The 27,591-nt window shown below is 38.4% G+C and overlaps 2 protein-coding genes across 6 annotated transcripts in view; one reads left to right on the top strand and one right to left on the bottom strand.

The window, feature by feature from the left end:
* The window catches only part of Necab1 (N-terminal EF-hand calcium binding protein 1), a 197,560-nt gene extending 192,792 nt beyond the window's left edge, over positions 1 to 4,768 (top strand). For both annotated transcript variants that reach the window (XM_006538234.1, NM_178617.4), the window contains one exon: positions 1,092 to 4,768. In XM_006538234.1, the coding sequence (XP_006538297.1) occupies positions 1,092 to 1,120 (29 nt within the window). In that variant the 3' untranslated portion in view covers positions 1,121 to 4,768. The remainder of the gene's footprint in view (positions 1 to 1,091) is intronic.
* On the bottom strand, positions 3,982 to 27,185 carry Gm11837 (predicted gene 11837). Of its 4 annotated transcripts, none has more exons than XM_011249888.3 (6): positions 27,000 to 27,185; positions 20,474 to 20,572; positions 18,456 to 18,529; positions 14,738 to 14,813; positions 9,468 to 9,574; positions 3,982 to 4,392 (listed from the first exon to the last, which is right to left on the bottom strand). In XM_011249888.3, exons 1-6 carry the CDS (start codon positions 27,097 to 27,099, stop codon positions 4,369 to 4,371), a joined length of 480 nt encoding a protein of 159 aa, XP_011248190.1. In that variant the 5' UTR covers positions 27,100 to 27,185; the 3' UTR covers positions 3,982 to 4,368. The 4 variants fall into 4 exon arrangements, with proteins under 4 accessions (XP_011248190.1, XP_017175362.1, NP_001343508.1 ...); NM_001356579.1 differs by having other exon boundaries at positions 3,983 to 4,392; positions 26,974 to 27,105; NM_001243100.1 differs by lacking the exon at positions 27,000 to 27,185 and adding an exon at positions 26,243 to 26,372 and having other exon boundaries at positions 3,983 to 4,392.
* Between the last annotated feature and the right edge of the window lie 406 nt (positions 27,186 to 27,591).

Genomic DNA, 27,591 nt, shown 5'->3' with positions numbered 1-27,591 from the left:
AAAGCACAAAATAGTTATCACTAGAAGCAACACTTGCTTTATAGACTTAAAGAAGTTACCTTTCTCAACTTGAAGGTAGAGAGTATCTTAGATATATGGACAAAAATTTTGAGTTCCTGGAGTTTCTATAAATGGATAACAACATGGTCGAATCAGTAATAACTGACAGCTAGAATAGAAATAGCCATCATGGAGTGGTAACTGACCAAGCAGGACAGTGACCCAGGCCAGGGAAGAAAAGAACCCACCCCAGGATCCTTCCTGCTGGGATGCCAACTGCAGAACCACAGTAAGATGCATTCTGAATGGGGACATGTACAGATAAGAACTGAGAATCTGAGAGTTTCTAAAATCGGAAAATGGCAGCTATGATGTTTAGAAAAACAAAAGTAAGATATATTTCAAGTAAGCCAAATACCATTCAGACATAAGCATAGAAACCAGCCAGAGTATATCCCTTTGAAACTCAAAAGTCAAATGATGCATGCTGAAATAGAGCAATGCAGGCCCATCAACTGTCAGACGCCACACAGACAGGAGGCGTGTAAAGTACTCAGTTAAGGAACCAGAATATCCTTGCCATAGAGGGAAGAAGGTCCCCAGGAAAGGAGGTCCCAGTACAAGCAGTCAGAAACTTTAAACAAAGCTGACTCCTTGCCGCCTGCTCTTTACCAAGCCATGCCTGTAGTGGGGCTTCTTTGCCATTGGTATGTTTGCATATTTACACTCATTGGGGAACACATTTATAATATTTGTAATACATCCATTTGCTTAGACTGAAACAGGTATAGAAATACATTATGTTGTTTCCTAACAACTGCTAAGATTAGGAAGATTGCAACATCAAAGTGTTTATAATCTTGTTACAAAGATGAATATATTACGTATATTCATATATTATAAAGTCTTAGACAACAAAGTACAAAAACCCACAGTATAATTACACAGGAATAACTCCTTATCTCAAAGCACCTAAAATTTAAAATGAGAAAAGCAATTCTGCAGACTGAAGATAAAGGGATAAATGGTCTCTACAGTTTGGACTTTTTCCGCCCTAAAACCACATATTATCATTTTTTTTCTCCTTTCAGCTTCATGGTGGATCCTGAACAACAATTAGATGTCCCTACACAATGTCTTTATTGTTCCAAGTGTAAGTGTTCTTATCTGAAACGTAAACTGGGAAGTTCTCTGTGGTCGTCAATCAGCTGCATACCTTTGTTCACTGTGTGTTGGCACACTCTTTAAAGTGTATTCTGCAAAATTGTTGCTCTTGATATTTGATGGCAATTGATCTGCTACATTGTGATCAATCATTATAACAAAATCCAAATATATGAAAATGGTATATAAATAAAGTAATAAAATGTGATAATTGTGGTAAAAATGCTAGGTGAGAACTTCTAAAACATAGGCCAGGGTTTGTAAACTGGCAGTGTTCTCAACCTTCTGATTGCTGCGACCCTTTAATACTTTCCTCATATTGTGACAACCCCAACCATAAAATTATTTCATTGCTACTTCATAACTGTGATTTTGCTACTGTTATGAATCATAATGTAAATATCTGATATGCAGAATATCTGATATGCTACCCCCAAAGAAGTTGCAACCCACACATTGAAACCCACTGCTCTAAAGGATTACATTTGTGCTTTGTGACTTTTTTCAGTGACACATTTTTCTGTGAGAGAAACATTCTTTTTCCATATGGTCCTCCAACTATTTGCTTTATAATTCCTTTAATATTAACATAAATGCATAAAACAGCCTAGGCTATAGCCTATAGAAGCTCTGTCTATCTCTCATGTTGTAAAGTGGTATTTTACAAGTGAACAATCTATAGTAACTTAGGGCATTTACTAATGTAAAACCTTTATTTGTAAGTATTATGATTCTCATATATAAGCTAGACATTATTGAGCAAAGAGGAGAGCTTTACTTCAGGGAAATTAAAGTTTATGTCAGAAGGCTTTGGTATGCGACCCATATAAATAGCTATTCTTATAAAAAATGAGCACTTGAATTTAAATGAAGATTTTTAAATTCAGAACTTTAAATAGAGTAGAACTTCAACTCAAATGAATAAAGAAATTAAAACAAGCACAAAAGTTTACAACTGAATACACCTATTTTGTAAACTTTCCTAAGGCAACTAAGATAAACTATCCCCCTTATCTACTCTTCCCTAGAGGTTCTGCTTATAGACTCTGCTACAAAAATACACATGCAACTACTATCACGTGATGCTCTCATACAAATGCTTATAAATCTCTGAGTCTTAAGGGAAAATATACATAAAATGTTTTTTAACAGTTGGAATACCTAGGGAAATAGAGAGTTTGAATGAAAATTTCATTTCATAACTATGAGATGAGAATACCATCTCTAAGTACTTTGTGGAATAGTTTTGTATATTCAATCCTCATAAATCGATGTAAAATTTCATAGCTGTTAGACACTAGCAATTTTTACACGCACACATGCACTGCATTCAGATTGCAAGGGGGCAAGCAGTATGAAGCAGAGCTTGCCGCAGCTCTTCTGTCACAGGTGTGCAAGACAAGACATCACTGGAGTTATCTGATGGCTGCTGAGACTTCCTGTCCATCGTGGGAAAGGGAAGGGGACAGCAGAGCTCTCCTACAGCACAGGGGACGTACTGTGGTCTCTGTGATAAGCTCTGAAGCGCAGGAGGCTGTAATCACACATGCTTCTGGAAAATCCTGGGATAAATGCTTTCACAATGAGGACTGCAACCAATCGCAATGCTGTCCTAACTGGTTCACTTCATATCTAACCCAAAAATTCTATCAAGTGTTTTGTACACTAGGTAGTTTTTCAAAGTAGGAGTTAGTCTACTGAAAAGTAGAGTAGTCGAACTGAAAAGGGCGCTCTTCCCAGAAACAGAGTTTGGAGAAAGGCCCTCTGGTTACAAATTTGAATGAGGTCTGTAAATATATTAAAGTAGAATCAAAAGGACCTGAGGGAAAACAGCAAATAATTAACTTGTAGAACTCTGCTAATTCTGATCTCAGCTATTATGCAAATATGTATGGTTTAAGTGTGTGTGTGTTAGATTATGTATGAAAATTCATACAATACTGGATCCTATGACTAAAATGAAAATAGTAGGAGCAGCACACACAATCACACAATAGCCCTATAGAATGTCTCATTTTCAAACAAACAATAAACTTATGCCTAATGAAGGGGTATTTCTCCCTATTAAAAACCAACCCTTTCTCTGAGAATCCACGTAATGAACAAGAGTCTACTGAAAGGCCAAGCTGGGACATCGACTGTGGACTGAATGTTAGGATCTGGGCAAGCATCCCCACAGCAGCAAGCAAGAGGCACTGGGTTTAGAACTTCACATTCAGGAAGAGACGACATTTCTGTGAACTGTGGCCTTGAATGACCTTCTCGTGATCCCAAGACACAAATGAATAAAAGTAGTGAGCTTATATTTACTTACCTTACTGTCTGCAGGATTTCTGACACATTATATGCAGTTTATTGCATTAAAACCCCTAATAATTAAAAACTTAAGCCTCTAAATTCTTTATGAGGAATGACGGAATCGAAACTTAATTTGCCTCTATTTGCAGCCTGGATTTTTCCTCTTTTGGAGTCAATTTCAATTTTATTTCCCCACCGTGTGACTCTCGATCATATAATCTGATGAAGAACATCAAGCTACTTTCCACCTGTTCATGAGTACCTCTCAATTACGAACCTTTGCAGATTGCTCACTGCTAGTAGGTGTGACCGACCCTAAGGCCATATTGTTAAGAACCCAGTGAATCAATCATGTTTGTGAAAGCCTCCCCTACCCCTGCCGTTGACAACTATGCTTTGAATACCAGAATCATTCTGGGCTCTGCAGACATCATAGTCCTGGTCAGGTGCTGATGTACAATCAGTGGGGAAAAGACCGAGTGACTGACGTTAAGGGCAACAAAAATTCTGTACCATATATACATCATAGCAAATACTTTATATTTGAGAATCTTTACAGCTTACATTTCCATTCCATTATTACAAGTGGTGAGAAACAAGAATTGCAAGTAGCATGCAAATTATAATACAGTCTTCCCACTTCACCAACAACATCCCCACTTTCGAGTGTTATTTCCCAATTTTTGCAGGAACTGCCTGCAAAGCTGAAACTGATTAGAAAAATTCTTTATACTTTAAAATATCTCTTTCTCCTTTTATGAGAAGCCAAATAGCCAACCATCAAAAGTAAAAATAAATTGAATCGTCACAGTCCATTAGTTATTGTACTAGGTCCACTTCATTTGCAGGTGTCCAAAATATAAAATGAATAATTCTTTATCTTCAAATTCATCTGTTCTTAAAATGCTACTTAAAACTTTGGTTGTTTTCCTGTAATATAGAAGAAAGACAATTTATCAATTAGACTACCGTTTTCACAACTTAGCTTATTCAACCAAATGGTATGAATCTACTTCTATCTAAATGCATGTTACTATAGAAACTATTAAAGTGACTGGAACTATCAAATACACTTGTGTTTCAGGAAACCTGTGTAGTCCATTCTTAAAAATAGTAAACTGTATTCCAAGTCTGTGTTCTATTCCTGTGGTGCCTAGTTTTATAAATGTTGTTAATGTATAAAGCAAAAGTAAGCAATTCTAATGTATGTTTACTCAAAAGAAGTTTGTCAAGCTCTTATTAGCAAAATAAAGTGTCAATGAATTATTTAAGCCTGAAATAAAAAGTGATCATGCTTTATGTATAATTGAAATTTGTATTTATTCTTACAGACGAAGAAATTATATGTTCCCTTAGATCTTCAAACAAGTGAGAAAATTCAAGTATCTAATGTCCCTCTTTCTTTGCCAAATATTTCTTTTTTTAAAAGTATTTTTAAACAATTGTACTTCCTAATTTAATTTCCAAAAACACGGCTTAGTGGATGAAGGTGCTTGTCACCAATCCTGATGACCTGAGTGTGATTCCCAAGATCTATATGATGGAAAAGGTGGTGACCCCTGCAATGCTGTATCTGACCTATATACATACGCTGTGTCCCCCATGCACCTACACACACACACACACACACACACACACACACACACATAAAATGTTTAACTGGCTTGAGGCACCTAAGAAGTTTCAATTATGAAATATTGATAGAAATAATCAATATAAATATTTTTACTGATAACCAAAGAAATTTATTTACTTATAATGGGGATTTGTATGTGTGTGCCAACTAGAGCACACATACACATGCATACAGACCAAACGGGCATGCCAGGTGTTCTGCTCTATGACTTCCTCCTTACTCTCTTGAGATAAGGTGGCTCACTGAACTTGAAACTGGTTGACAGTCAGCAAACCTCAAGGACCCTCTATTTCCTTATGCACCCACACCTAGCTTTTGATATGGGTTTTAGAGATTCAAACAGGTCCCTCAGGATTGCAACTGCTCCTGTCCAGCCCCATGCATGACAGTAAAAATAGTATGGAATTTCAAGAGTTAAAATTCCAAAATTGGGTCCTGTCAGCAATATCTTGCTGGCATATGCAATAGTGTCTGCATTTAGTGGCTGATTATGGGATGGATCCCCGGGTGGGGCAGTCTCTGGATGGTCCTTCCTTCTGTCTCAGCTCCAAACTTTTTCTCTGTATCTCCTTCCATGGGTATTTTGTTCCCCATTCTAAGGAGGAACAAAGTATCCACACTTTGGTCTTCCTTCTTCTTATGTAGCAGAAGATGGCCTAGTCGGCCATCAATGGAAGAAGAGGCCCTTGGTCTTGCATAGATTATATGCCCCAGTACAGGGGAATGCCAGGGCCAGGAAGCGGGAGTAGGTGGGTTGGGGAGTGGGGGGGGGGGGGGAGTACAGGGGATTTTCAGGATAGCATTTGAAATGTAAATGAAGAAAATATGTAATAAAAAAACTGTTTTAAAAAATTCCAAAATTGGGAAAAGATAATATTCAATAGGCTAGAGTGGAACTTTTCTCAGCACACAGATGTTCCAAGTTTCATCTTAAAGTTATCATTGCTTTTACCTAAAGAAAATAGTGATTTTGAAAACAATCAATCAAAAAATGCAAAGGTTAGGTTGTGATCTGCTTCCCTACCTGAGCCATATCAATGAAATGATAATCTCTTCTACCCTATAGCCTGCGTGCCTCCCAGGAGGTCCATAGTAACCAAGAACAAAGGTGAGAATCTCACATAAATACCCATGCCAGCTGGGACACCCACAGAACCCAGATGACAAGGGACTACTCACCCTGTCAAACTCCACCTTCGTTCCGGTCCACTTCTCCACCCACAGCAGACCATCTGGTCCAATACCTTCCCACATTCTACAGCCAATCTGCCTCTCAGGAGATCCACAGTAACCAGAGACACAGGAGGCCCACCCTAACCAGAGACAGCACTCCCTTCAAAGAAACTGGCTCTACCTGCTTCCAGTCAGAGACACTCAGGCCAATTAACACCAGGGATAATGAGATGGCCAGAGGCAAGTACAAGATCATAAGAGATAGAACCCAATGCAACTTGACACCATCAGAACCACCACAGCAAGCCCTGCATACCCCAACACACCTGAAAAGCTAGATTCTTACCTAAAATCCCATCTCGTGAAGATGATAGAGGACCTTAAGGAGGTCATAAATAAATGCCCTTAAAGAAATACAGGAGAACACAGGTAAACAGGTAGAAGCCTTTAGAGAGGAAACACATAAGTTCCGTAAAGAAATACAGGAAAATACAAGCAAATGGGTGAAAGAATTGAACAAAACCTTCCAAGATCAAAAAGAAAATAGAAACAAAAGAAATCACAAAGAAAAGCAACCCTGGAGATGAAAACCTCAGAAAGAAAACAGGAGTGACAGAGCAAACATCACCAACAGAATACAAGAGATAGAAGAGAGAATCTCAGGCAAAGAAGAAACCACATAATATCCTGACATAACAGTCAAAAAAAAAAAAAATACAAAGTACAAAATGATCCTAAGCCAAAACATCCAGGAAATTCAAGACACAATGAAAAGACCAAACCTAAGAATAATAGGAATAGAAGAGAGTGAAGATTCCCAATTCAAAGGGCCAGAAAACATCTTCAACAAAATTACAGAAGAAAATTTCTCTAACATAAAGATAGAGATGGCCATAAACATACAAGAAGCCCACAGAACACCAAATAGATTGGAAAAGAAAATCTTCCTGTCACATAATAATGAAAACACTAAATGCAAGTAACAACGAGAGATTGTCAAAAGCTGTAAGGGAAAACGGTCACGTTGCATATAAAAACAGACCTATCAGAATTACACCAGACTTCTTAACAGTGACTCTAAAAACCAGAAGATCTTGGACAAATATCATGCAGGCCATAAGAGAATACAAATGCCAGTCCAGGCTACTATTCCAGCAAAACTCTCAATCATCATAGATAGAGAAACTAAAATACACTGAATCTAATAGAAGAGAAAGTGAGAAAAAGCCTTGAACACATCGTTGGCACAGGAAAATTTTCCTTAACAGAACACTAATGGCTCAGGCTCTAGGATCAACAATTGATAAATGGGACCTCATAAAACTGAAAAGTTCTATAAGGCTAAGAACACTGTCAATAGGACAAAACAGCAACCAACAAACTGGGAAAAGATCTTTACCAACTGTACATCTAATACAGGGCTAATATCCAATATAGACAAAGAACTCAAGATGTTAGACTCAAGAAAACCAAATAACCCAATTTAAAAATGGGTGCAACCAGTACAGAGCTAAAAAAAAAAAAAAAAAAAAAAAAAAAAGAATTCTCAAATGAAGAATCTCAAATGTCCAAGATGCACCTTAAAAAAAATAATAATTCAAAATCCTTAGTCATCAGGGATATGCAAATCAAAATGACCCAGAGATTCCACCTTACACCAGTCACAATGGCTAAGATGGAAAACTCAGGCATCAGCAGATGCTGGTTAAGATATGGAGAAAGAAGAATGCTCCTCCACGGCTGGTGGGACTGTAAGCTGTTACAAATACTTTGGAAATCAATCTAGTGGCTCCTCAGAAAACTGGAAATAGTTCTGCCTGAAGACGCAGCTCTACCACTACTGGTCATATACCTAAGAGACGCTCCGATATATAACAAGGACATGTGCTCCGTTATGCTCATAGCAGCCTTATTTATACTAGGGAGAAGCTGGAAACACCCTGATGTCCCTCAGAGGAAGAATGGGTGCAGAAAAATGTGGCACATCTACACAATGGAGTATAGTCAGCTATTAAAAACAACTTCACAAATTTTGCAGGCAAATGGAAGGAACTAGAAAATAACATCCTTAGTGAGGTAACCCAAGGAGGAGGAGAAATGGGGTCAGGAACTGTGGGAGGGGGAACCAGGAAGCGGGGACAATGACTGAAAAAAATAAAGGGAAAGATGCAGACTGAAAAAAAAATGCCAAGGCTAGTAGAGACCAAAATGAACAGACATAAGTCACTGAATGCAGAGTGACTGATAGGTACATTATTTGTATTTTAATATGTTATTTGGCTTAATCCTAGCCACATAGAAATCATCATCCTTATCCTCAATTGCTAAATTAAGGTTCAAGGTAAGTCACTGTCCAAGCTGGAAATAGCAATATACAGAGTAGAGCAACAACTTAAACTCACATGATAGGAAAACCCATGTCCTTTCCATCCAGCAAAATGTATTACATATATTACTATGTGTATATATTATTATTATTATATATACTTTGATACACTTGGTGATTTGGCATGGAAATATCAATGGCTAGGTAGCAAAATAAAAGATAACAGGAATATCCTGTATAAAAGACAAATTGTGGGAGCTGGTGAGATGGCTCAGTGGTTAAGAGCACTGACTGCTCCTCCAAAGGTCCTGAGTTCAAATCCCAGCAACCACATGGTGGCTCACAACCACCCATAATGAGATCTGATACCCTCTTCTGGTGTGTCTGAAGACAGCTACAGTGTACTTATGTATAATAATAAATAAAATCTTTTTTTTTAAAAAAAAAAGACAAATAGAGCAGAATCAAAGGCCAAACTCATATTTGTACAATGTGTCAGGGCACTCTCCTTTCCTTAAATATTGCTAGGATTACTAGATATCCACACAAAAAACTAAAACAATTCCCAATTTATATTATGTTATAAAATAAATTCCAGGTAGATTATGGAAGTTAATTGAAAATTAAGATAGAACTTTTAGATTGCAGGATGTAGTTTCATAATCTTTCAGTAGATGAGTTTTACTTTCAGAAAATCAAAATTATTCTGTCTTATTTCTTGAGCACATTTAGATTTTTGTGCTTTTTGTACCACCACTAACTTATGATACAGAAAATTAGAATTTATTTTAATAATAAAATGTTAAATGTTAAAGCATAGAAGACAAACACCTGAATAGAATTTTGCAATAAGGAAGCGAGGAAACTCACTGGTTTTTGAAGTACAATGGGATGATCAGGCAGAAAGTCTGGTTTTTTTCTGCAGATGGAAACACTTGAAAGCTTCAACAAGAAATCTCTGCTATATTTAATTCTCTCTGTAAGTATTAAAATTTAAACAATTATAAAAAATACTATTCCAGATAACTTTTTTACTCCATTTTTGAATGTTGGTAAATTGTCCACTATTTTATTAAAAATCATGGTATATTTGCTGAAAAGATATAGGAGAAAAAGATCATCAAATCTTCATTTCATGTGGAAAGAATAAAGGAAAAATTAGGTAATATAGTGGTTTACTCAAGTATAGTGAGGTGACTTAATATTATAAAGTATAACAGCATGACCAATAGATACTTCTAATAGCTACTAGTAGATTCAGATCATTCCAAAATGTAACTACTGTGAGCCAATTTAATCACAATCAATACTGACAAACTAACTCAAAATGTAATATGCTAGGTCAGAGGTTCTCAACCTGTGGGCCACAACCCCTTTGGTGGTCACATGACTCTTTATGCAGTTGCATGTAAGATGTTTACATTATGATTCGCAACAGTAGCAAAATTACAGTTATAAAATAGCAAGAAAATAATTTTATGGTCAGGTGTTACCACAACATGTTGAACTATATCAAAGGGTCTCAGCATTAGGACAGTTGAGAGCCACTGTGCTAGGTGATGGCCAGGAGATCCAAGACAGGGTTCTATCTTTGCGGCAACTAACTATGCAAATATCTGCTAATTTCTCATCCAAAACTATCACCAATACTGAGAGTATGCTGACACTGACAGCAATGTTTTCAATATTCTAAAGAAACCCAAAGAATTGATGAACTCCTTGCAGGTGCAGGGGAAACCTAACATACTCTAATAAAAGGAACTAAATGAATTTACCAGCAGATGTGATCAGCAAATGTTAAAAGGAGGCCATTCAAGTACAAGAGAAATGATCCTAGGTGCAAACTTTCCTCTTCAAAGTGGAAAATCAAAGGAAATGATAACAGCCAGCAAAGTACAGCAGATTCCTGCTGTTTCCTCTACATGGCAATAAATAAAATATGTGTCACTGCTAAAGTACTAATGTGCTCTTGTGTGTTTTAAGGTATATATATATATATATATATATATATATATATATATATATATATATACAGAACAACCTGCACCCATGTCCAGGAAATGTATCTTCACCACAGACTTGAAGTGGTACAATATTAAAAACAAGTAAAAAGGTTGGATATTATAATCCCTAGATTATAACTAGAAAAGAAAAAGTAACTAGGAATCCATTCGAGAAATAAAAATGAAATAAAAAACACAAAACCATCTAAAAGTAAACAAAAAATAAAATGAAATTTAAAAAATCATCTATTATCAACAAAACAAGTAATAAAATAATAGGCCTAAATCCAACTATAACTACACTCACTTTAAATGTGAATAGCCTAAAAAACAAGTAAACTTCTCTAATGAAGGGTCACCTGGAAAATATTTTGAGAAACATGGAGTCATACAACCTGTTACAATATCCAATTCTGCATCATAGCACAAAAGCACGAGAGGTAATACATAAATGAAGAGTGCAGCTCTGTTTCAACCAATTTTGCTTTTAAAACAAGCATTTGACCCATAGGTCATAGTTTTCTGACTCCTTTGCCATGCATTACATAAGTGGATTCAAGTTGACACTAGAAAAAAAAACACTGTACTACCTGCAAAGAACATATTAAACAAAAATATTTGTATAGAAGGTGTATGTGTATGTATGAATGTATATATTATATATATCCTATACCATAGGATATATATCCTATATCATACCAAGATTAGGAATAAGGAAGCTGACAAGGCTACCTTTTCAGACAAAGAGATAATTATCAATATGTTTTGCATAATACAAATTTTAAAAGACATGAAGCAATGTTAACAGAAATAAATTTGAAAAATTAGACAACCTTGTCAAGTATTATAAAACCCTCCTTTCAAAACTGAGAAAATTAAACACAAAAAAATAGCAGTGGACAGCATTTTAAATATTTCATCTAACTAATTATATAAAGATCACACCTACAAAACACTAGTTCTTTTTTAATATACTTGGTATAATATACAGATAGCAACTATATTCAGGCCAAAACAAGTCTTAATAGATTAAATACTTAAAATAATATAGACTATGTTCTTTAATAACAAAATTACATTATACCTCTACAATAATACCTACAAAATCTCAAATATCTAACAACTCAAATTATACATTACATTATACATTCATAAGGTGCAATAAAAAGGCAATTAAAATTAATTAAACAATTCAAATATAGCATTTAAAATATGTAGAGTGGGACTGGAAAGATGGCTCAAAGCTTAAGAGCCTTAATATTATATCTTTCAGAGGACCTGAGTTCAATTCCAGAACCCACTTAGTGACACACAATTAATTGTTTGTAATTCCAGTTCCTGGGAATCTGACATCTTCCTCTTGTTTCCACAGGCATCAGGCACACCTTTGGTTCACATAATACATATACTCAGAAAAAAATCACATACATAAATTTAAAATGCATAAATCTTTCTCGGATGTGCAGAATGTGGCTGACACAGCTTCAGTGAGAACCATTTCTTCCTATTACATCAAAGGCTTGTCTGGTTTGTCTCTTCAGACTTGTCTCTTCTAGTTGTTCATGTTATTGAGAATAGCTCAAATTTGTGTCTACCTTATTAAAGTGTGCATTTTGAGAGCTCATCTTCAACTGAAATTTTCTCCCTAGCCAGACTATATCAATCAAGTGTGAAAGTGAAATAAAGCTATTTTCAAAGAGACAAACTCAAAAAAGTCAACTATTTAAGACCCTTCTTCTTAAATCTTCTGCAGAAAGTACTGAGCAAAGAGGGGGGAATGAAAAGGCAACAATGTGACCATCAAGGGAAAGCTTGAGTGACATCACAGAAAACAGCCAAGTGTGGAAACGTCCAAGCTTTCCGTTCATTGGAATGACAAGTAGACCATGGGCAGAAGCAGCTTTCTCTCAGCTCCGTAATTCCATTTAAAGTGTAGTCTGTCTAACAGACATTCTGACTGAAACAAACATATAGTGTCTGTCTGTCTGTCTTTTTTAGTTTTTGAGACAAGGTTCTCTGTGTAGTCCTAGTTATCCTAGAACTCACTCTGTAGACCAGGCTGACCTAGAACTCACAGATATCTGCCTGCCTCTGCCTCCGAAGTGCTGGGATTAAAGGCGTGGACCATCACGGCCCAGCTACAAACACATGGTATTTTAAGGTGGTAATGCAGTCTCCTAAATGATCTATAGATTAAATGCCACCACTACCAAGATTTTAACAGGCTCTATTATACAATTGTAAAATCTGATCCAAAAAAGAATGTAGACTCTGGATGAAGCCCAGACAGCCTAAACTATCTTGAAAAACAATGTTGTTAGAGAATGTCTAATTCCAGATATGAAAACTTACTACTAGTACTACCGGAGGATCCAGCAATACCTCTCCTGGGCATATATCCAGAAGATGCCCCAACTGGTAAGAAGGACACATGCTCCACTATGTTCATAGCAGCCTTATTTATAATAGCCAGAAGCTGGAAAGAACCTAGATGTCCCTCAACAGAGGAATGGATACAGAAAATGTGGTACATCTACACAATGGAGTACTACTCAGCTATTAAAAAGAATGAATTTATGAAATTCCTAGCCAAATGGATGGACCTGGAGGGCATCATCCTGAGTGAGGTAACACATTCACAAAGAAACTCACACAATATGTACTCACTGATAAGTGGATATTAGCCCCAAACCTAGGATACCCAAGATATAAGATATAATTTGCTAAACACATGAAACTCAAGAAGAATGAAGACTGAAGTGTGGACACTATGCCCCTCCTTAGATTTGGGAACAAAACACCCATGGAAGGAGTTACAGAGACAAAGTTTGGAGCTGAGATGAAAGGATGGACCATGAAGAGACTGCCATATCCAGGGATCCACCCCATAATCAGCATCCAAACGCTGACACCATTGCATACACTAGCAAGATTTTATTGAAAGGACCCAGATGTAGCTGTCTCTTGTGAGACTATGCCGGGGCCTAGCAAACACAGAAGTGGATGCTCACAGTCAGCTAATGGATGGATCATAGGGCTCCCAATGGAGGAGCTAGAGAAAGTAGCCAAGGAGCTAAAGGGATCTGCAACCCTATAGGTGGAACAACATTATGAACTAACCAGTACCCCGGAGCTCTTGACTCTAGCTGCATATATATCAAAAGATGGCCTAGTCGGCCATCACTGGAAAGAGAGGCTCATTGGACTTGCAAACTTTATATGCCCCAGTACAGGGGAACACCAGGGCCAAAAAGGGGGAGTGGGTGGGCAGGGGAGTGGGTGTGGGTGGATATGGGGGACTTTTGATATAGCATTGGAAATGTAAATGAGCTAAATACCTAATAAAAAATGGAAAAAAAAAAAGAAAACTTACTACACAGCTGCAGTACTCAAGAGTATGGTACCATCATGGGGTAAAAATATAGGACAAAGGGTTAGAAGTGACAGCTCATAGATCAACATTGACACCCAAGGCATCGAATTCCTAATAAAGGTTCCAAGGCCACTGAATGAGAAAAGGGTGTTTTTAATACTGGAGAGCTACATGAAAAGAATGAAGCTAGACTCTAATCTCATACTATATCGATAAATTAACTAAAAATGGATCAAGCCCCAAAAGTTATAAAAGGATCAAAGTCTAAAGGAAATGGGCTAATACTCAGAAAAGCCACCACTTATTTTTTACATCATATAATCCTAAAATATAATGAAACAGAATCACACAAGCCAGGCAGCATCAAATTAAATGCTAAGCACTGAAAGCAGAAAGAGAGAAAACATGATCCAGCATAGGGGAAAGAGCAGGAAGTCTGGTATCCAGTAACTGACAGGGGTTAGCATTCAAATTGAAGGGAAAGGAAGGGTTGGGGAAGAACACACACACACACACACACACACACATTAAATCAATAGAGACCATCACAACAAAATTTGATAAAATGTGTAAATAACCTTCCATCTCATTTGAACCATTGTTATTCCAGTGTCTCCTTTAGAGCACAAAAACCAACATAATTGTTAATACCAAGAAGTAAAACATAATAGAATTCTTATGTGGGCAAATAGCAAAGAGAGTTAACCTTTCTTGAATACTGGAGATCTCTGTGACTAAAGTTGGGAATTCTGGCAAAAGTGTACCTTTTTTAACTGGAGACTGGTGTTGCTGTTGCTCATTGAGACCTTGAGAAAAGGCTTGCATTCCATTCGTCTTACACTGTTGAGTAAGAAAACGAAGTTTTAAACTGGGTTTGAAATGTTTAGGTAATATATAAATAAATAAATATATATATATATATATATATATATATATATATATATATATATATATATTTTACTACCCAGGGGTATTTATCTAAGGCCTAAAATATCAAGGCATACTTGAAGCTAATAAGCCATAATGATAAGCTTGTGTTTTAAATTGGACAACAGAAAGCTGGTATCCTGATGCACACTGACAGCCCCAGCACTCAGGTGGCAGAGGTTCAAGCGTTGTGAGTTCAAGGTCAGCCTGGGCTACAGAGGGAAACAAGAGTTTCAAGTCAATCTCAGCTCACATCTCCCTATGAGCAGCCACACAGGGGAGCCCCAGTGTTTCCTTAAGCAATATAGTTAATGCCATTGTCCTTGGTTAGACAGCCTAAGTAGACGGTATGACCCTACTTCTTTTATTATTATTATTTATTATTATTATTATTATTACTATTAGATGTTTTCTTCATTTACATTTCAAATGTTATCCCGAAAGTCCCCTATACCCTCCCCCCCGCCCTGCTCTCCTACTCACCCACTCCCACTTCTTGGCCCTGGCATTCCCCTGTACTGGGGACTATAGTTTGCAAAACCTAGGGGCCTCTCTTTCCAATGATGGCCGACTAGGCCATCTTCTGCTACATATGCAGCTAGAGACATATAGCTTGCCACTGGCTAGCTTTTTATAGTGCCAAAAGATAGACTATGGACTATGGTGGAAGGAACCATCAATGGTCTTACCCACTGATAAAACCCTGGATGCTAGATCGTAGTGACCTATCAGTCGCGATGGGACCAGTAGTGAAATTGAAGCATGCACATTACACAGTTAACTAGGCACATTTTCATAAGATTTCAGGCCCACTGCACAGAAGAGAGTTCACACCTGCTATTATAAACCTGATCAGAGGCGCATGGCCTGTGAAATAATGTGCTCTATGGGGATAATTTACTACTGTTGCTTTGGACATACATGGACATGTCTAACTACTTTGTAAATATGTATGTGTTCATCACTAATAGCGCTGCTCTCATCCTTGGTCAAGCCTAATTACAAACACTGCATGCTGTGTAATATGACATGCCAGTGCAGTCATCAGTGGAATGGTGGCGAGACTGGTGTGCAGTTAACTAAGCACATTCAGACGGGATGGGGAGTACTTAACTCAGATTCACACCTGGACAAAATGAATGTTGACTACCTGGCCCTAACTGGAACACCAGTGTTTTCCCCACACCTCAAGACTTGGGGAATATCCTCAAAGAGGGGGTGAAAAGGATAAGAGACTGTTATGAAATGCTTTCTTCCGGATATGGCATGGCCATTGTACACACGAACCCTCAAGAAGCTATGGTTATCTGTACAAGACCTGCACAACACTGAGCCCTTCAACATTCTAGAATGGCTGGTAGAGGGGGTCCCAGGCAAGATGGGGACTACTGACAATCAATGGCAGCTGAAAGAAAGGAAGTTATTTTTCTTTGGATGAGCAGCCACTGGTAAGGGGTCCATGACCTAGTAACAATCCCTATGCCCACACACAGGCAAGCAACACTAACTAAACTCAGGGGACTGTAACACACACACACACTGTCCACAAATAAATAAATGTAAAAGTATATTTCTATCTAAAATTAGAGTAAATGATCATTAACTGTGAAACAGCTACTTCAAAGCAAGCTACTTCAAAGCAAGGTCTAACATCAAACTCAAAGGTAAAATTATACTTTGTCATGCTTATTCTTATTAAAATAACCATTGTCTAAAATGTTTCATACATGTAAATAGTATACTTAAAGTTTTTCAAAGTGATTATATGTTATGTTATATTAACTGTCATAATCATACAAAGGTAAGCACGATCGCCATGTTTATAGTCAAAATAAAGACCAGATGAGTTTGGCGATGAAGGCAAAATGCCAGATCATATATATATATATATATATATATATATATATATATATATATAAAGGATGTTTTGAAACTTGGTACTCCTATGTGTAGCTATGAAGGCTATGCACCTGAAGAGGACCCTTCATCACACCGATGTTGACTTTTAACAAGCACAGACAATATATAAAACACCTATACTTCTATCATATTTTCCTATCATACTCCTATTATATTTTTGGCTTGTTTTTCTAATTCTTACAAAGATGCTAAGTCTGTTGGCCATGACCTGATGAACACATTCCCTTAAGGAGCAGAGGGTACCCATGACCAAGGAGCACTATGCTTTGAATTGAAAATACAAAGAAAAACATGACATCATTGAAATTCAAAAATTCCCAAATATGATACACCTCTGTCACAGACCATGTCCTTGAAAATATTTCTGAGTATGTAAGAACAACAATCAAAACGCAAAATACATTTAAAAGGCACATAAGTTGATAAGAAGGTATCATAAGTTAAAATGGGAACTAATGGGAACTGGCAGCTCTCTCTCTCTCTCTCTCTCTCTCTCTCTCTCTCTCTCACACACACACACACACACACACACACACACACACACACACACGTAAAAAATTACATTGGTCAAACCCAACGCACAAAAAGATACCCCAGTTCTCATGCACAGAGAATAACAATCAAAAGCAACAAAGGTACCCTTTATAAACACTCAGCAAGTAAACTTTATGTCTGATAACAAAATAAGGACCTTGCTAAGGTAACAGAGCTCCATTTAGTCCATGGACAGCTCACTTCAGCTGATAATAAGATGAAAGGAGAACACTGTTTAGCACAGTAGTTCTCTTCCTGTATATTGTTGCTACTGTTTGTTGTTGTAATCACAAAGAGCTTTTCACAGTCGGAAAAAGAGGAAATGCAATGGAGAGTCATTATAACATTCATTATAAAACTGAAACATCTGTCCAGCAAAAGAAAATGCACCAAAAAGCTATGTTCATGGAAGCTAAAGTATTTTTCTCCATCAGCTCCCACAGAGCTGCTCTATTTGTTAAAGAGTTGCCTAGCATTCTAATTATGTTAATATTTGTTCACCCACAGACTGTTTCTGGAAGTATCTGCATGAGAACAGCTACTATGTTAGTAGGAACTAAGACACCAGGGACCCGCAATAGGCTAGAAAGAAACTTGCACTAAGGATCACACTTCACGTATTTCATTTTTATACATAAACATTAATATGAAAAAAACCTAAAAAGCAGTTAAAATAATTCTATGATAGGAAAAATTTAAAACATATTCGTGAAATGGAAGTAACAACCAGAATAGTTAGCTCTGAGGGTAGAGAGAAAATGAGATTAATTTTAGAAAGATACACAAGGTTTTGTGAATTGTCAGGTTTTTGTTTTTTCAATTTTTTAATCAAATATAGGAAAATATTTATATTTTAAAATGCTGAGTAAGAATGCTGGTGGCATGCAATCCTTAATAGATGTATGGAAAACATAGAATGCACTGAACACACGGTCTTGCACACAGCCACCTAACATGTCATTTTACAGTCTATAATGTGTGTGTATACATTACACACACACTCTCTCTCTCTCTTCTGTCTCTCTCTCTCTCTCTCTCTCACCATGTACTGTGCCACTGAGCTGCTCCCTGGCCCAACCTGCTATCATATCTAAGACTTACTCTGCCCACTCCACTTTGTAAGCATTGAGTGCTGCATGGATATTCATTCTGAAAGTTGAAAGGGAACACTGGTCCTGTTAGGAAAGGGAAATTGTTTTAAAATTCGCACATACAATAAATTACATACTACAATCTAAAAAGCATCTGTGTTTGTGACATCTTTGACAGTTACAAAATTTTATGATGGCTTATTTTTTGAAAAGTATTTATTCGATGTTCCCATATCCAGCTTCTTAAGAGATAGGAAATTAAGCATGACAAGAGTTTGTGGTCTAAAACCCAAGCTTACAAGTAATGATTATTAGATAATTTCATCCACAGTAAACTATCCTCTTACTGTGAGCTTTAGAGAGATCACTGAAGTGCCATATTTGATTGCAGGTACCAGGAAGTCTTCACAAAGCAAGTAAGTATTTAATCTGCATTTGAGGAAAAAGAAAATTCTTCTAGGGGCCTGGGCTGTGCAATGTATAGAGATGTGTCAAGAAAGCCCCAAATTGATTGATTTATATGTGTTTAGCTTTGTATCTACCAAGACTCAAACTCACTGTCATTTAATCTTAAATGTATTATACCTCTGTTAGAGATCAGGGGCACCCTGTGGTCCTTCCCATTCACCTACATCACAGCTTTGGAGGGAAGGGGTCAGTGAGAATCTGCAAAACGGAGATGGAGAAACTGCAGACAGTTGTTCGTCACAGAAAGGAACAGCTGCCCATGGCTTCCCATCATTGACTCTATGATAAACTGAAAATCTGACTCTCAACAGCTTTCAGTACACAGAGGGCACAGCATCGCACATGGGATCGAACGCTGTGGTCCAGGAAGATCCATGAAGTTCCTTGCCAGTGCTAAGGCACAATGACCTAACAGGAAGCAGGGTTTAGTGCACATGAGTTTCCTTATAGGGCCCAAGGTTGGGAGCAGGCTGGTTGCATGCCTCCATTTTCTGCCTCATTTTTATAGAAATAAAAGGAGCATGTTTTTCCTTTATTGGCCAGTCCATTAAGCCAGTGGAGCAGATTAGACTGAAGATATTTTAAGGTAGTTGTTATGTGCACCACTGAATTTAGGCCACAGAAGTCACTCTAGCAGTAAAGCATTTATTTCAAAGCTATGTCCAAAGCACAGTTTTGTGAACAGAAAGGAAACTGTTTAAGATTGGGAAGGGGTTGAGCAGGGAAGGAACTCACATGTGTCAGGCAAGCATTCTGAGTTATATCTCTAGCCAGTTTGTATTTTTAATTTTTTATTAAATTTATCTACTTATTCAGTGTGTGTGTGTGTGTGTGCATGCACATGTGAGTGTATATACACGTACACATACATGTATAGGTCAGAGCACAACTTGCAGGAGTCACCTCTCTCTTTCCACCATGTTGGTTCCAGAGGTCCCATCATGGTTATAAGTTGCCCAATTAGACTTGAATTCTCTCAATGGCCCAAATAAACCTTGACTGTGTAAGTTCTTGCCTTAACTTTTCAGAGAGTTGGATTACAGGCCTGAGCTATGAGGCCAGGCTTGCTTTTATATTGCTATTATTTAGACCACTGGAACTGGATACTTGCTCAAGCACACCTCTAACTCCTGCTGGCATTCCAGGTACAACACAGTAACTCCAGGCATTGTTTGCTACTAAGAGTGTTGTTGTGTGTGTTTTACAAGACTAATTCTGCTATTCACTAACAATAATCACAAGGTAAAATTAATTTATGTGGAAGGGTGTCTCTCTGACCAGAGACCAGTTAACTATATAATGAGACATTTTAAAAAACAATAACAACATGAAAAAAAAAGCTAGCTATTTTCAGTAAGAACTTATTCTCCAACCTGGCTGGTCGGCTAGACATAGGACTGGTAGATACTAACAACCTCTTTAGCTTTACATAGCATTTGTAAACTCTTCCAACTGAAGAGATCATTAATTTTTATTACCTTTTAAAATCCACCTCAAATAATTACTTTATAAATGACTAATTAGCTTTTAATAAGTTGAATTAAATACTCCACTACTCACCTGGAGGAGAAGAGAGATGACGAACAGGTCTTGCTGGTTGAAGCGGTTTGCCAATCAATTTTTTTGTTTCCATTGTCATAAAGACCTTGAGGTTCCATACTTTAATAGGGAAAACACATTTTTATGTTTTAGACAAAATAATTAAGAGTGTTTATACCCTCTCTATATATGCAAACAACCACAATACTCATTTGAAAATATTTAAGTGGAAACAGACATAAAACCCATTTAAAATATTCAACAACCAGATTTCTATATTGCTCTCACCACAGTTATACAATCCAGCTTTAAGATATTTTCTCAATCCTCTAGAATTGTTTCCTGCCTGTTTGCTGCCTCTTCTAACCACTTTGATCCCTCTTCTGTCCTTCAATGATAAACTTAAAGCTGATTATACTTAGCTTTCGTCTTCTTAGCTAAACTCTTTGATGTTTATGTCTATAGCTACCACAGACACATGATAATGTAATGTACACCTTTAGCCTTTATGTCCTAAACTCTAGACCTACTTTTCTCATTGTCTCCTGCTATTGCGATTTCTGCCGTATTACTGGGACATCAATTAAACATCTCCAAAATGAAATTAAGTGCTGTGGTACCAAAAATCTTCCTGGAACTTCATTACTGACTCCCTTAAATACTTTACTAAACACACCTTCAGTGTGATAGCCTAAGTCACTCTGACTCCTGTCCATTTTTCTGTCAAAAGATATCTCACACATTTTCACCAATTCTCCCACTACTCCTTGACCACCTTTTAAACAGATGTAAATGCTCCCCACATGTGACCTTGGGACACCAAGGATAGGTCCACATTATGGCCTTTAGAGGACAATGTAGAGTACTATAAACTGTATTTCTTCCATTCTAGACAAAAGTGAAAAACAGGTTTTTCTTAATGAAGAAACATTTATTCAACTGATATCCCCTACAAAATACAAAACATGCATAAAACAAGCCATTCCTTGAGCAAGTAAATAAATACTGCCATCTTTTGAATTGTGGTCACTTTATATACACTTAAGCTTTAAAAACAGGCCTGAAGGCCTGTAATCACTACTACTTTGATGAGGCAGGAGGATTGCAAGGCCAGCCTAAGCAACTTAGCAAGATCCTGCCTGAAAAGTAAAACATTTTAAAATACCTTGGAATATATCTCAAGGGTTATATTCTGGCCTCCCGTATGCAAGGGTCTAGGTTAGTTCCCTAGAACCTACCAAAACAAAACAAAAATATTGCCCACCAGTTCTAAATCTTCTGCACTAAGAACAGAAAGTGTTTATATCTATAGCATGCATAATAAACCACTTACATATATATTATTATTACAAACACTCTGTAATTGAGGAATCACTCATAGAACTCAGGCATAGTGGTGTGCTCTGTAATCCACCACTCAGAAAGCTAAGGCAGGAAGATTGCAAGTTAAAGGCCAATTGGGCCATCTAGTTAAATTCAAAGCCATCAGTGGTACCTGGGCCATGACTCAAAATAAATCATTTGTACATAAGCATGCCTGCATTCATACCATACCTCTAACACCTAGCAATAGACAGTAGATAATAACCATCTTTACTTTCTAGGCTTGATGTAAATACAAATATAACTTACATAAATCACTTAGAATACAGTTATTACATAATACAGTAAAAGGTAATTTGTCATTCTCATTTTATAGTTAAGGTGTAGAGAAACAATGTAATAACCCAAAGTCAACAAATTGTGGCTTTACCCATGCAGAGTCAATACTCTAGGACAGTGATTCTCATGGGTTGCACCCCTTGTGGTGGTAGAATGACTCTTTCACAGGGGTCACATATCAGATATCCTGCATATCAGATATTTATAATTCTTAACAGTAGCAAACTTACAGTTATAAAGCAGTAATGAAATAATTTATGATTGGGAGTCAGCACAACTGGAGGAACTGTATTAAAGGGCCTCAGCATTAGGAAGGTTCAGAGCCCCTGCTATAGAGGACCTGTTGCCTCAACCTTCTAACCATCCCACAACTCCTTGATAAGAAGGCTTTTCCTATTTTCCCAAAACAGTTCTGTTACCTCTTCCAATCTAGTACTTACACATTGCAACTACTTTCAGAATTTCATACACATGTTCAATGATACGACTCTCTATTCCCCTCCAACAGCTCCTCCACTCCCAGTCCCTCACCAACTATTAAATTCCAGTTCTCTCTTTCATGAATGCATCTAATGTGAGCCATGCCTCCTTGATCATGGATATTCAGGAGTTTGTTGAATGGCCGTTATTCTGTTTTACCATGGACAGAAATCCAGCTATGTCTCTAGACTCTTTCTCTCCCTGCTCCTCTTAGCCCACGTAGTTATTCATCTTGCAGGACCAAAGTCAAGGTGCTGCTATTTCCTTAAAAGGGTTTCTTTGACTCTTAACACATAGCTTAAAGCAGTGTTTTAAAACCAGGTCTCAATTGTCTTTTCATCCTGTTACCCACGACATAGTTTTATTATGTAAGCCAAGAAAGTCTAAGACTTTCTCATTATAAATAAATCTATATGGTACACAGCTTCCTAAATTCTAGTATGCATCAAAATAAGACAAAAGTAGGACCTTGGAAAGCTTTATACTGGTCACAAAAAAAAAAATTATGTCCTTAAGCAAAATGTAAGGCCTATTAACATTTCCTTAAGTATAAGCTATGATTACTAACTACTATTTTGTTCCAAGATGTTTTCTTTTATTTAAAAGTCTCTGGAGCTCTGTAACTCTAACATTACAAAAATAAATATAATCCCTCTAAGTCAGTCATGCTAACTCACCTCGGAGTTAATTTTTCCTGAAATGTGGGGATAAGCCAACCAGCACACCTTTAGGTATCTTTCTTTCTTATGTTTCTGCTAACTAGTACTGTTTTAACGTAACAATTAGCCTTCTAAACCAGTGGCTCTCAGCCTTCCTAATATCATGACCCTTTAATAGATGTTATGGTGACTCTCAACTATAAAGTTATATTTGTTGCTACTTCATAACTTTAATTTTGCTACTGTTTTCAATCATAATGTCAATATTTTTGGAGACATGTTTGCCAAAGATATTGCAACCCGCTTTGAGAACTGCTATAAACAAATCAACACTGTATTTGTTCATAAGTACAACCCTGATTTAACAGGAAACAAAAAACAACTATATATTGACTATTTTCTGTGTAGAATATTTAAAATAATGGTCAAAACCCTCCGTTGTGAATTACTAATGATACATGTTTCTTCACTTGATGGTTATACTAACAATTCTGATGTGATCACACAGTAACTTTCCACCCTGTTTCCCATATGAACTAGTGAATCCGAGTACAAAAGCATAGAAGACCTTGGCACAAAGTTCCTTGTTTTCCATTGCTCAGCTGAAACTGAACTGTAGACTGTGAAGTCTCTTCCAGCTGCTGAGCAAGGCAAATCCATATTATTCAAACTGGGGGATTTCAAGAGTCGGGGAGTTACAGATTTTGCAAAAACAATAAACATAAAAGAAAGCCCCTTTAGTGACACCTACCTTTCAGTTGGCAGTACAAAAGAGAACACCTAGATCTCTCCATATTATTAACTCATAGCAGTCAAGAAATTAGAAAATATAGTCCACACATACTTTTTAATATCTTTTTTTTTTTTTTTGCAAAGTGCTTGCACAGAAACACTGGCATTACAGGGAGTGAGTTAGAAACCACAATGCATAGAGTACTTATTTTAATAATTAAAGGGTTAAATATTTACAAGATAATCATCACGTCAAATTTAGCGACAGGATGATGACCAAGAGAAGACTCCATTTAGTTAGAGCTCCATTTAGTTAAAAATAATAGAGGCTTAGCTGAACTATTGAGTCTATGTATAAAACAACTTCAGATTTTAATGCCGGTTTCATTTGAGAGCTTAAAAGTTTTCTTGATGCTGCCAATGCTACCACCAGGGATTCACCATCAACTTGTATATAGGACGGTAGCTGCACTGGCTACATAACACAGGGCAGACCGGGGAGAAAGTTGCCTTTTAAAATGCAAATAAAGTTTGTGTCCTAGATTTTTTTTTAAGGTTATTTGGCATAATATCTCAAAATCTTCGTTCAAAATATATTCAAGTAGTTGCTAAAGTTCCTTTCAAGTTTCAATAATGTATTATCTTGAAGGATAAGCTGCTTATGAGTGCAATCAGTAGACTATTACTAGGGCTATTCATCAGGAAACTTGTAGCTGCTATTCCACATGTGATGAGACTAACTATAGCCCACGTTCCCTTTTCTGTTTTGCAGAGGTTGTTCTCATTAATTCTGAAATTACGAACTAACTAGAATTTTCAAAATATAGTAGAATAAGCACATAAACTGATCAGTTTGTAGGCAGTCAGTATTGAGCATAGATGCTTTAAATTAAAATGCCATTTTTAGCTGTTACCATATCCTGTAGAGCTTACAAATTTAACACTGAGCTATACATTAACTGTTCAAAGTCATTAACTGTTCAAAGCCACCTTACAGATGAGAACCACGCGATCCAGAAACCCAACTCTATGTAGCTACTCACTCAAGAAGTGAGGATTCGACTACAAAATTCGCCCATCCCTGAAGTTGTTTCTTTGTTCAGACATTTGACTCCACTGTGACATGCAAGTATTTTATGTATTGATGAAAAGTTAACTAGGAGACATATATGTTAAAGCCTTGCTGAGTAAATTGTGTGTGCTAATATTTTCCATTTCCTCAATTTATATTTTTTCTTGGATTATTAGATTGTGACAAGTTTTCTTCATACTAACCATAACGTGGAGTTTAAGAGACCTAGGGGTGGGTGTGTGGCTCAGGTGGCATACTACTTGCCTGTCATGAAGCCCTGGGTTTGATCCCCAGCACAAGACCTGGTATGATGATTCACACCTATAATCACGGCCTTGAGATCAGGAAGTCAAACTCTTCCTCAGCCTCAGAGTGAATTGAGAGGACAGTCAGGGCTAGATACGCTGAGTACAAAAAATTACATCTCCCTTTTATTTCTTGCCTTCTTGGGGCTAAGGATGTAACTCCGTGTGGTTAAGTGCTTCCCCTGGCTGTGTGAAGTCTTGGATTCTACTCCCAGCGCTACCAAAATAAATACATAAGTTCTAGTACATTTTTAAAAGGATCACTTTTATTTACCTTCTGTGTATTTCCCAAAATGAAAACTCGCTAAGATTTCAATTTTCTACTTCGAAATTCTAAACTTCAAAGTATTCCTTAAAACCGAACGCGGCTAAGAAACAAACAAACAAAAACAAAACCCCTGTCCTGATAAAATAGCCTAAAAGTAACATACTATAGATGAACGGGCTATAGCGTCCACCATTAGGTAGTGAAACGCATTAGGTAGTGAAAACCATTAAGTAGATTAGATTATATCTCATAATCTAATTGGCCTATTAGGTTTAAAAAACTAACAGCTACAGGTAGCATCACAGTTTTCATATCTTCTCTAAAAAACCTGGAGAGGACTAAAAGCGGGGGTTTTTGTTTGTTTTGTTGTTTGTGTTTTGAGCATCTCTCAGTAAAGGCCACAATGAAAGGCTTCGCTGAGACGAGCGGTCCAGGCAACAGGTGTGCATGGCGGGTGACCTTCGGGACAGTCTCAGTGGCAGGCACCTGCGGGCGAGCGGGCGAGCGGGAGGCGGCCGAGGTTGCCCTGCCTCCGGCCCTCCTGCCCGCGACCCCGCGGTGCCCGCAGCCCACCCGGCGCCGGGTCAGTGCGGGCGGCCTCCCCTTACCTACCGCCTCAAGACCCAGGAGGGTTTCCGGCGCGGCGTCGCGGCGCTCAGCCCAGACACGGCGGCCGAGCGCCCGGCTGCCGTCGGGGAACGGCTCCCGCCGCGCGTCGCCTCGCGGCCTGGGTCGCCGCGGCAGGCGGCTGGGGGCGGGGCGGGGCGCGGGCCTGGGCGGGCGGGGCTCCGGGGGCAGGACCGTTAAACCGGCGGCGCGCGAGCGTCGGGCCGGGGGCCAGGGGCGGCGAGCGAGGCGCGCGCACGGCGGGCGGCGACCTCCGGGGGGGCGGGGCGGGGCGGGGCGCACGGGCGAGCTCGCCCTCGACGGGGCGCCCGGGTGAACCGCCTCGGACTCCGAGCTCCGAGCTCCTTCCTCGCGGGACCGCTAGACAGCCGGTCTGCGCGGCGTGGTGGAGCGGACCGGTGGGGTGCGAGCCAGCCCGCCTCTGTGAGGGAGGCCGACGCGGTGGGAGAGGCTGGGTCTGAGGAAAGCCCTGTCTGTGACCCAAGCTCTGGAGCAGGCGCCCAAATCCTTTGTTTCCCCGGTTAAAAGGGCTGGCAGCAGCTCTACCTAGTAGGTGCTGTGGATTCCAGCTGTCGACAAGGATGGTTGTTGAGAAATGGAGCCCAGCCAGCAGGCATACACATTTTTATCATATTACTTTTCTGTTACTGTGTCCAAAAACAAACAAAGCACACACACACACACACACACACACACACACACACACACACACACACCTAACGGGACGGTCTGTTTGGCTCACAGATGGAGGGTATAGTCTCCGATGGTGAAGAAGGTATGGCAAGAGCAGAGGCAGCTGGTCCTATGACGCAGAGGTGAATTGAACACCAGCTCGCTTCCATTCAGTCAGCCCTGCGAGCCTTTCCCAGCCTCATCCCAGTCCAGAAACTCCCGCAGCCGTAGCCAGAGGTTTGTTGCCTAGGTGATTCTAGATCTCAGTTGACAATATCACACTCTGCAGATTACAGGCCTGAAAGCTTCAAATTAGCTAGTCAAAGTCAATTTGAATACAAATCCATTCTTTGCCATCTTTAGTCTCTTGTGATTTTTTTCACCTCAGCATGTCTATAGGCCTGTGACGGAGGACATAAAGATGTGTGTGTGTGTGTGTGTGTGTGTGAGAGAGAGAGAGAGAGAGAGAGAGAGAGAGAGAGAGAGAGAGAGAGAGAGAGAGGCAGACAGACAGGCAGGCAGACAGACATGGGGTGATGGCAGGGTACAGACAGCCCTCACAGAACTTAATACAAAGGGACACAAAGTCAGTTTTGTGGTCTGGGTAAGTACTGGATAAGTAAGTACTGGGTAAGTACTGGATAGGCAAGTACTGGGTAAGT

The sequence above is a fragment of the Mus musculus genome, chromosome 4, assembly GCF_000001635.26.
Source record: "Mus musculus strain C57BL/6J chromosome 4, GRCm38.p6 C57BL/6J".
NCBI lineage: Eukaryota > Metazoa > Chordata > Mammalia > Rodentia > Muridae > Mus > Mus musculus.
The sequence above is the reverse complement of the archived record's forward strand: the minus strand, read 5'-3'. Positions and strand labels throughout refer to the sequence as shown.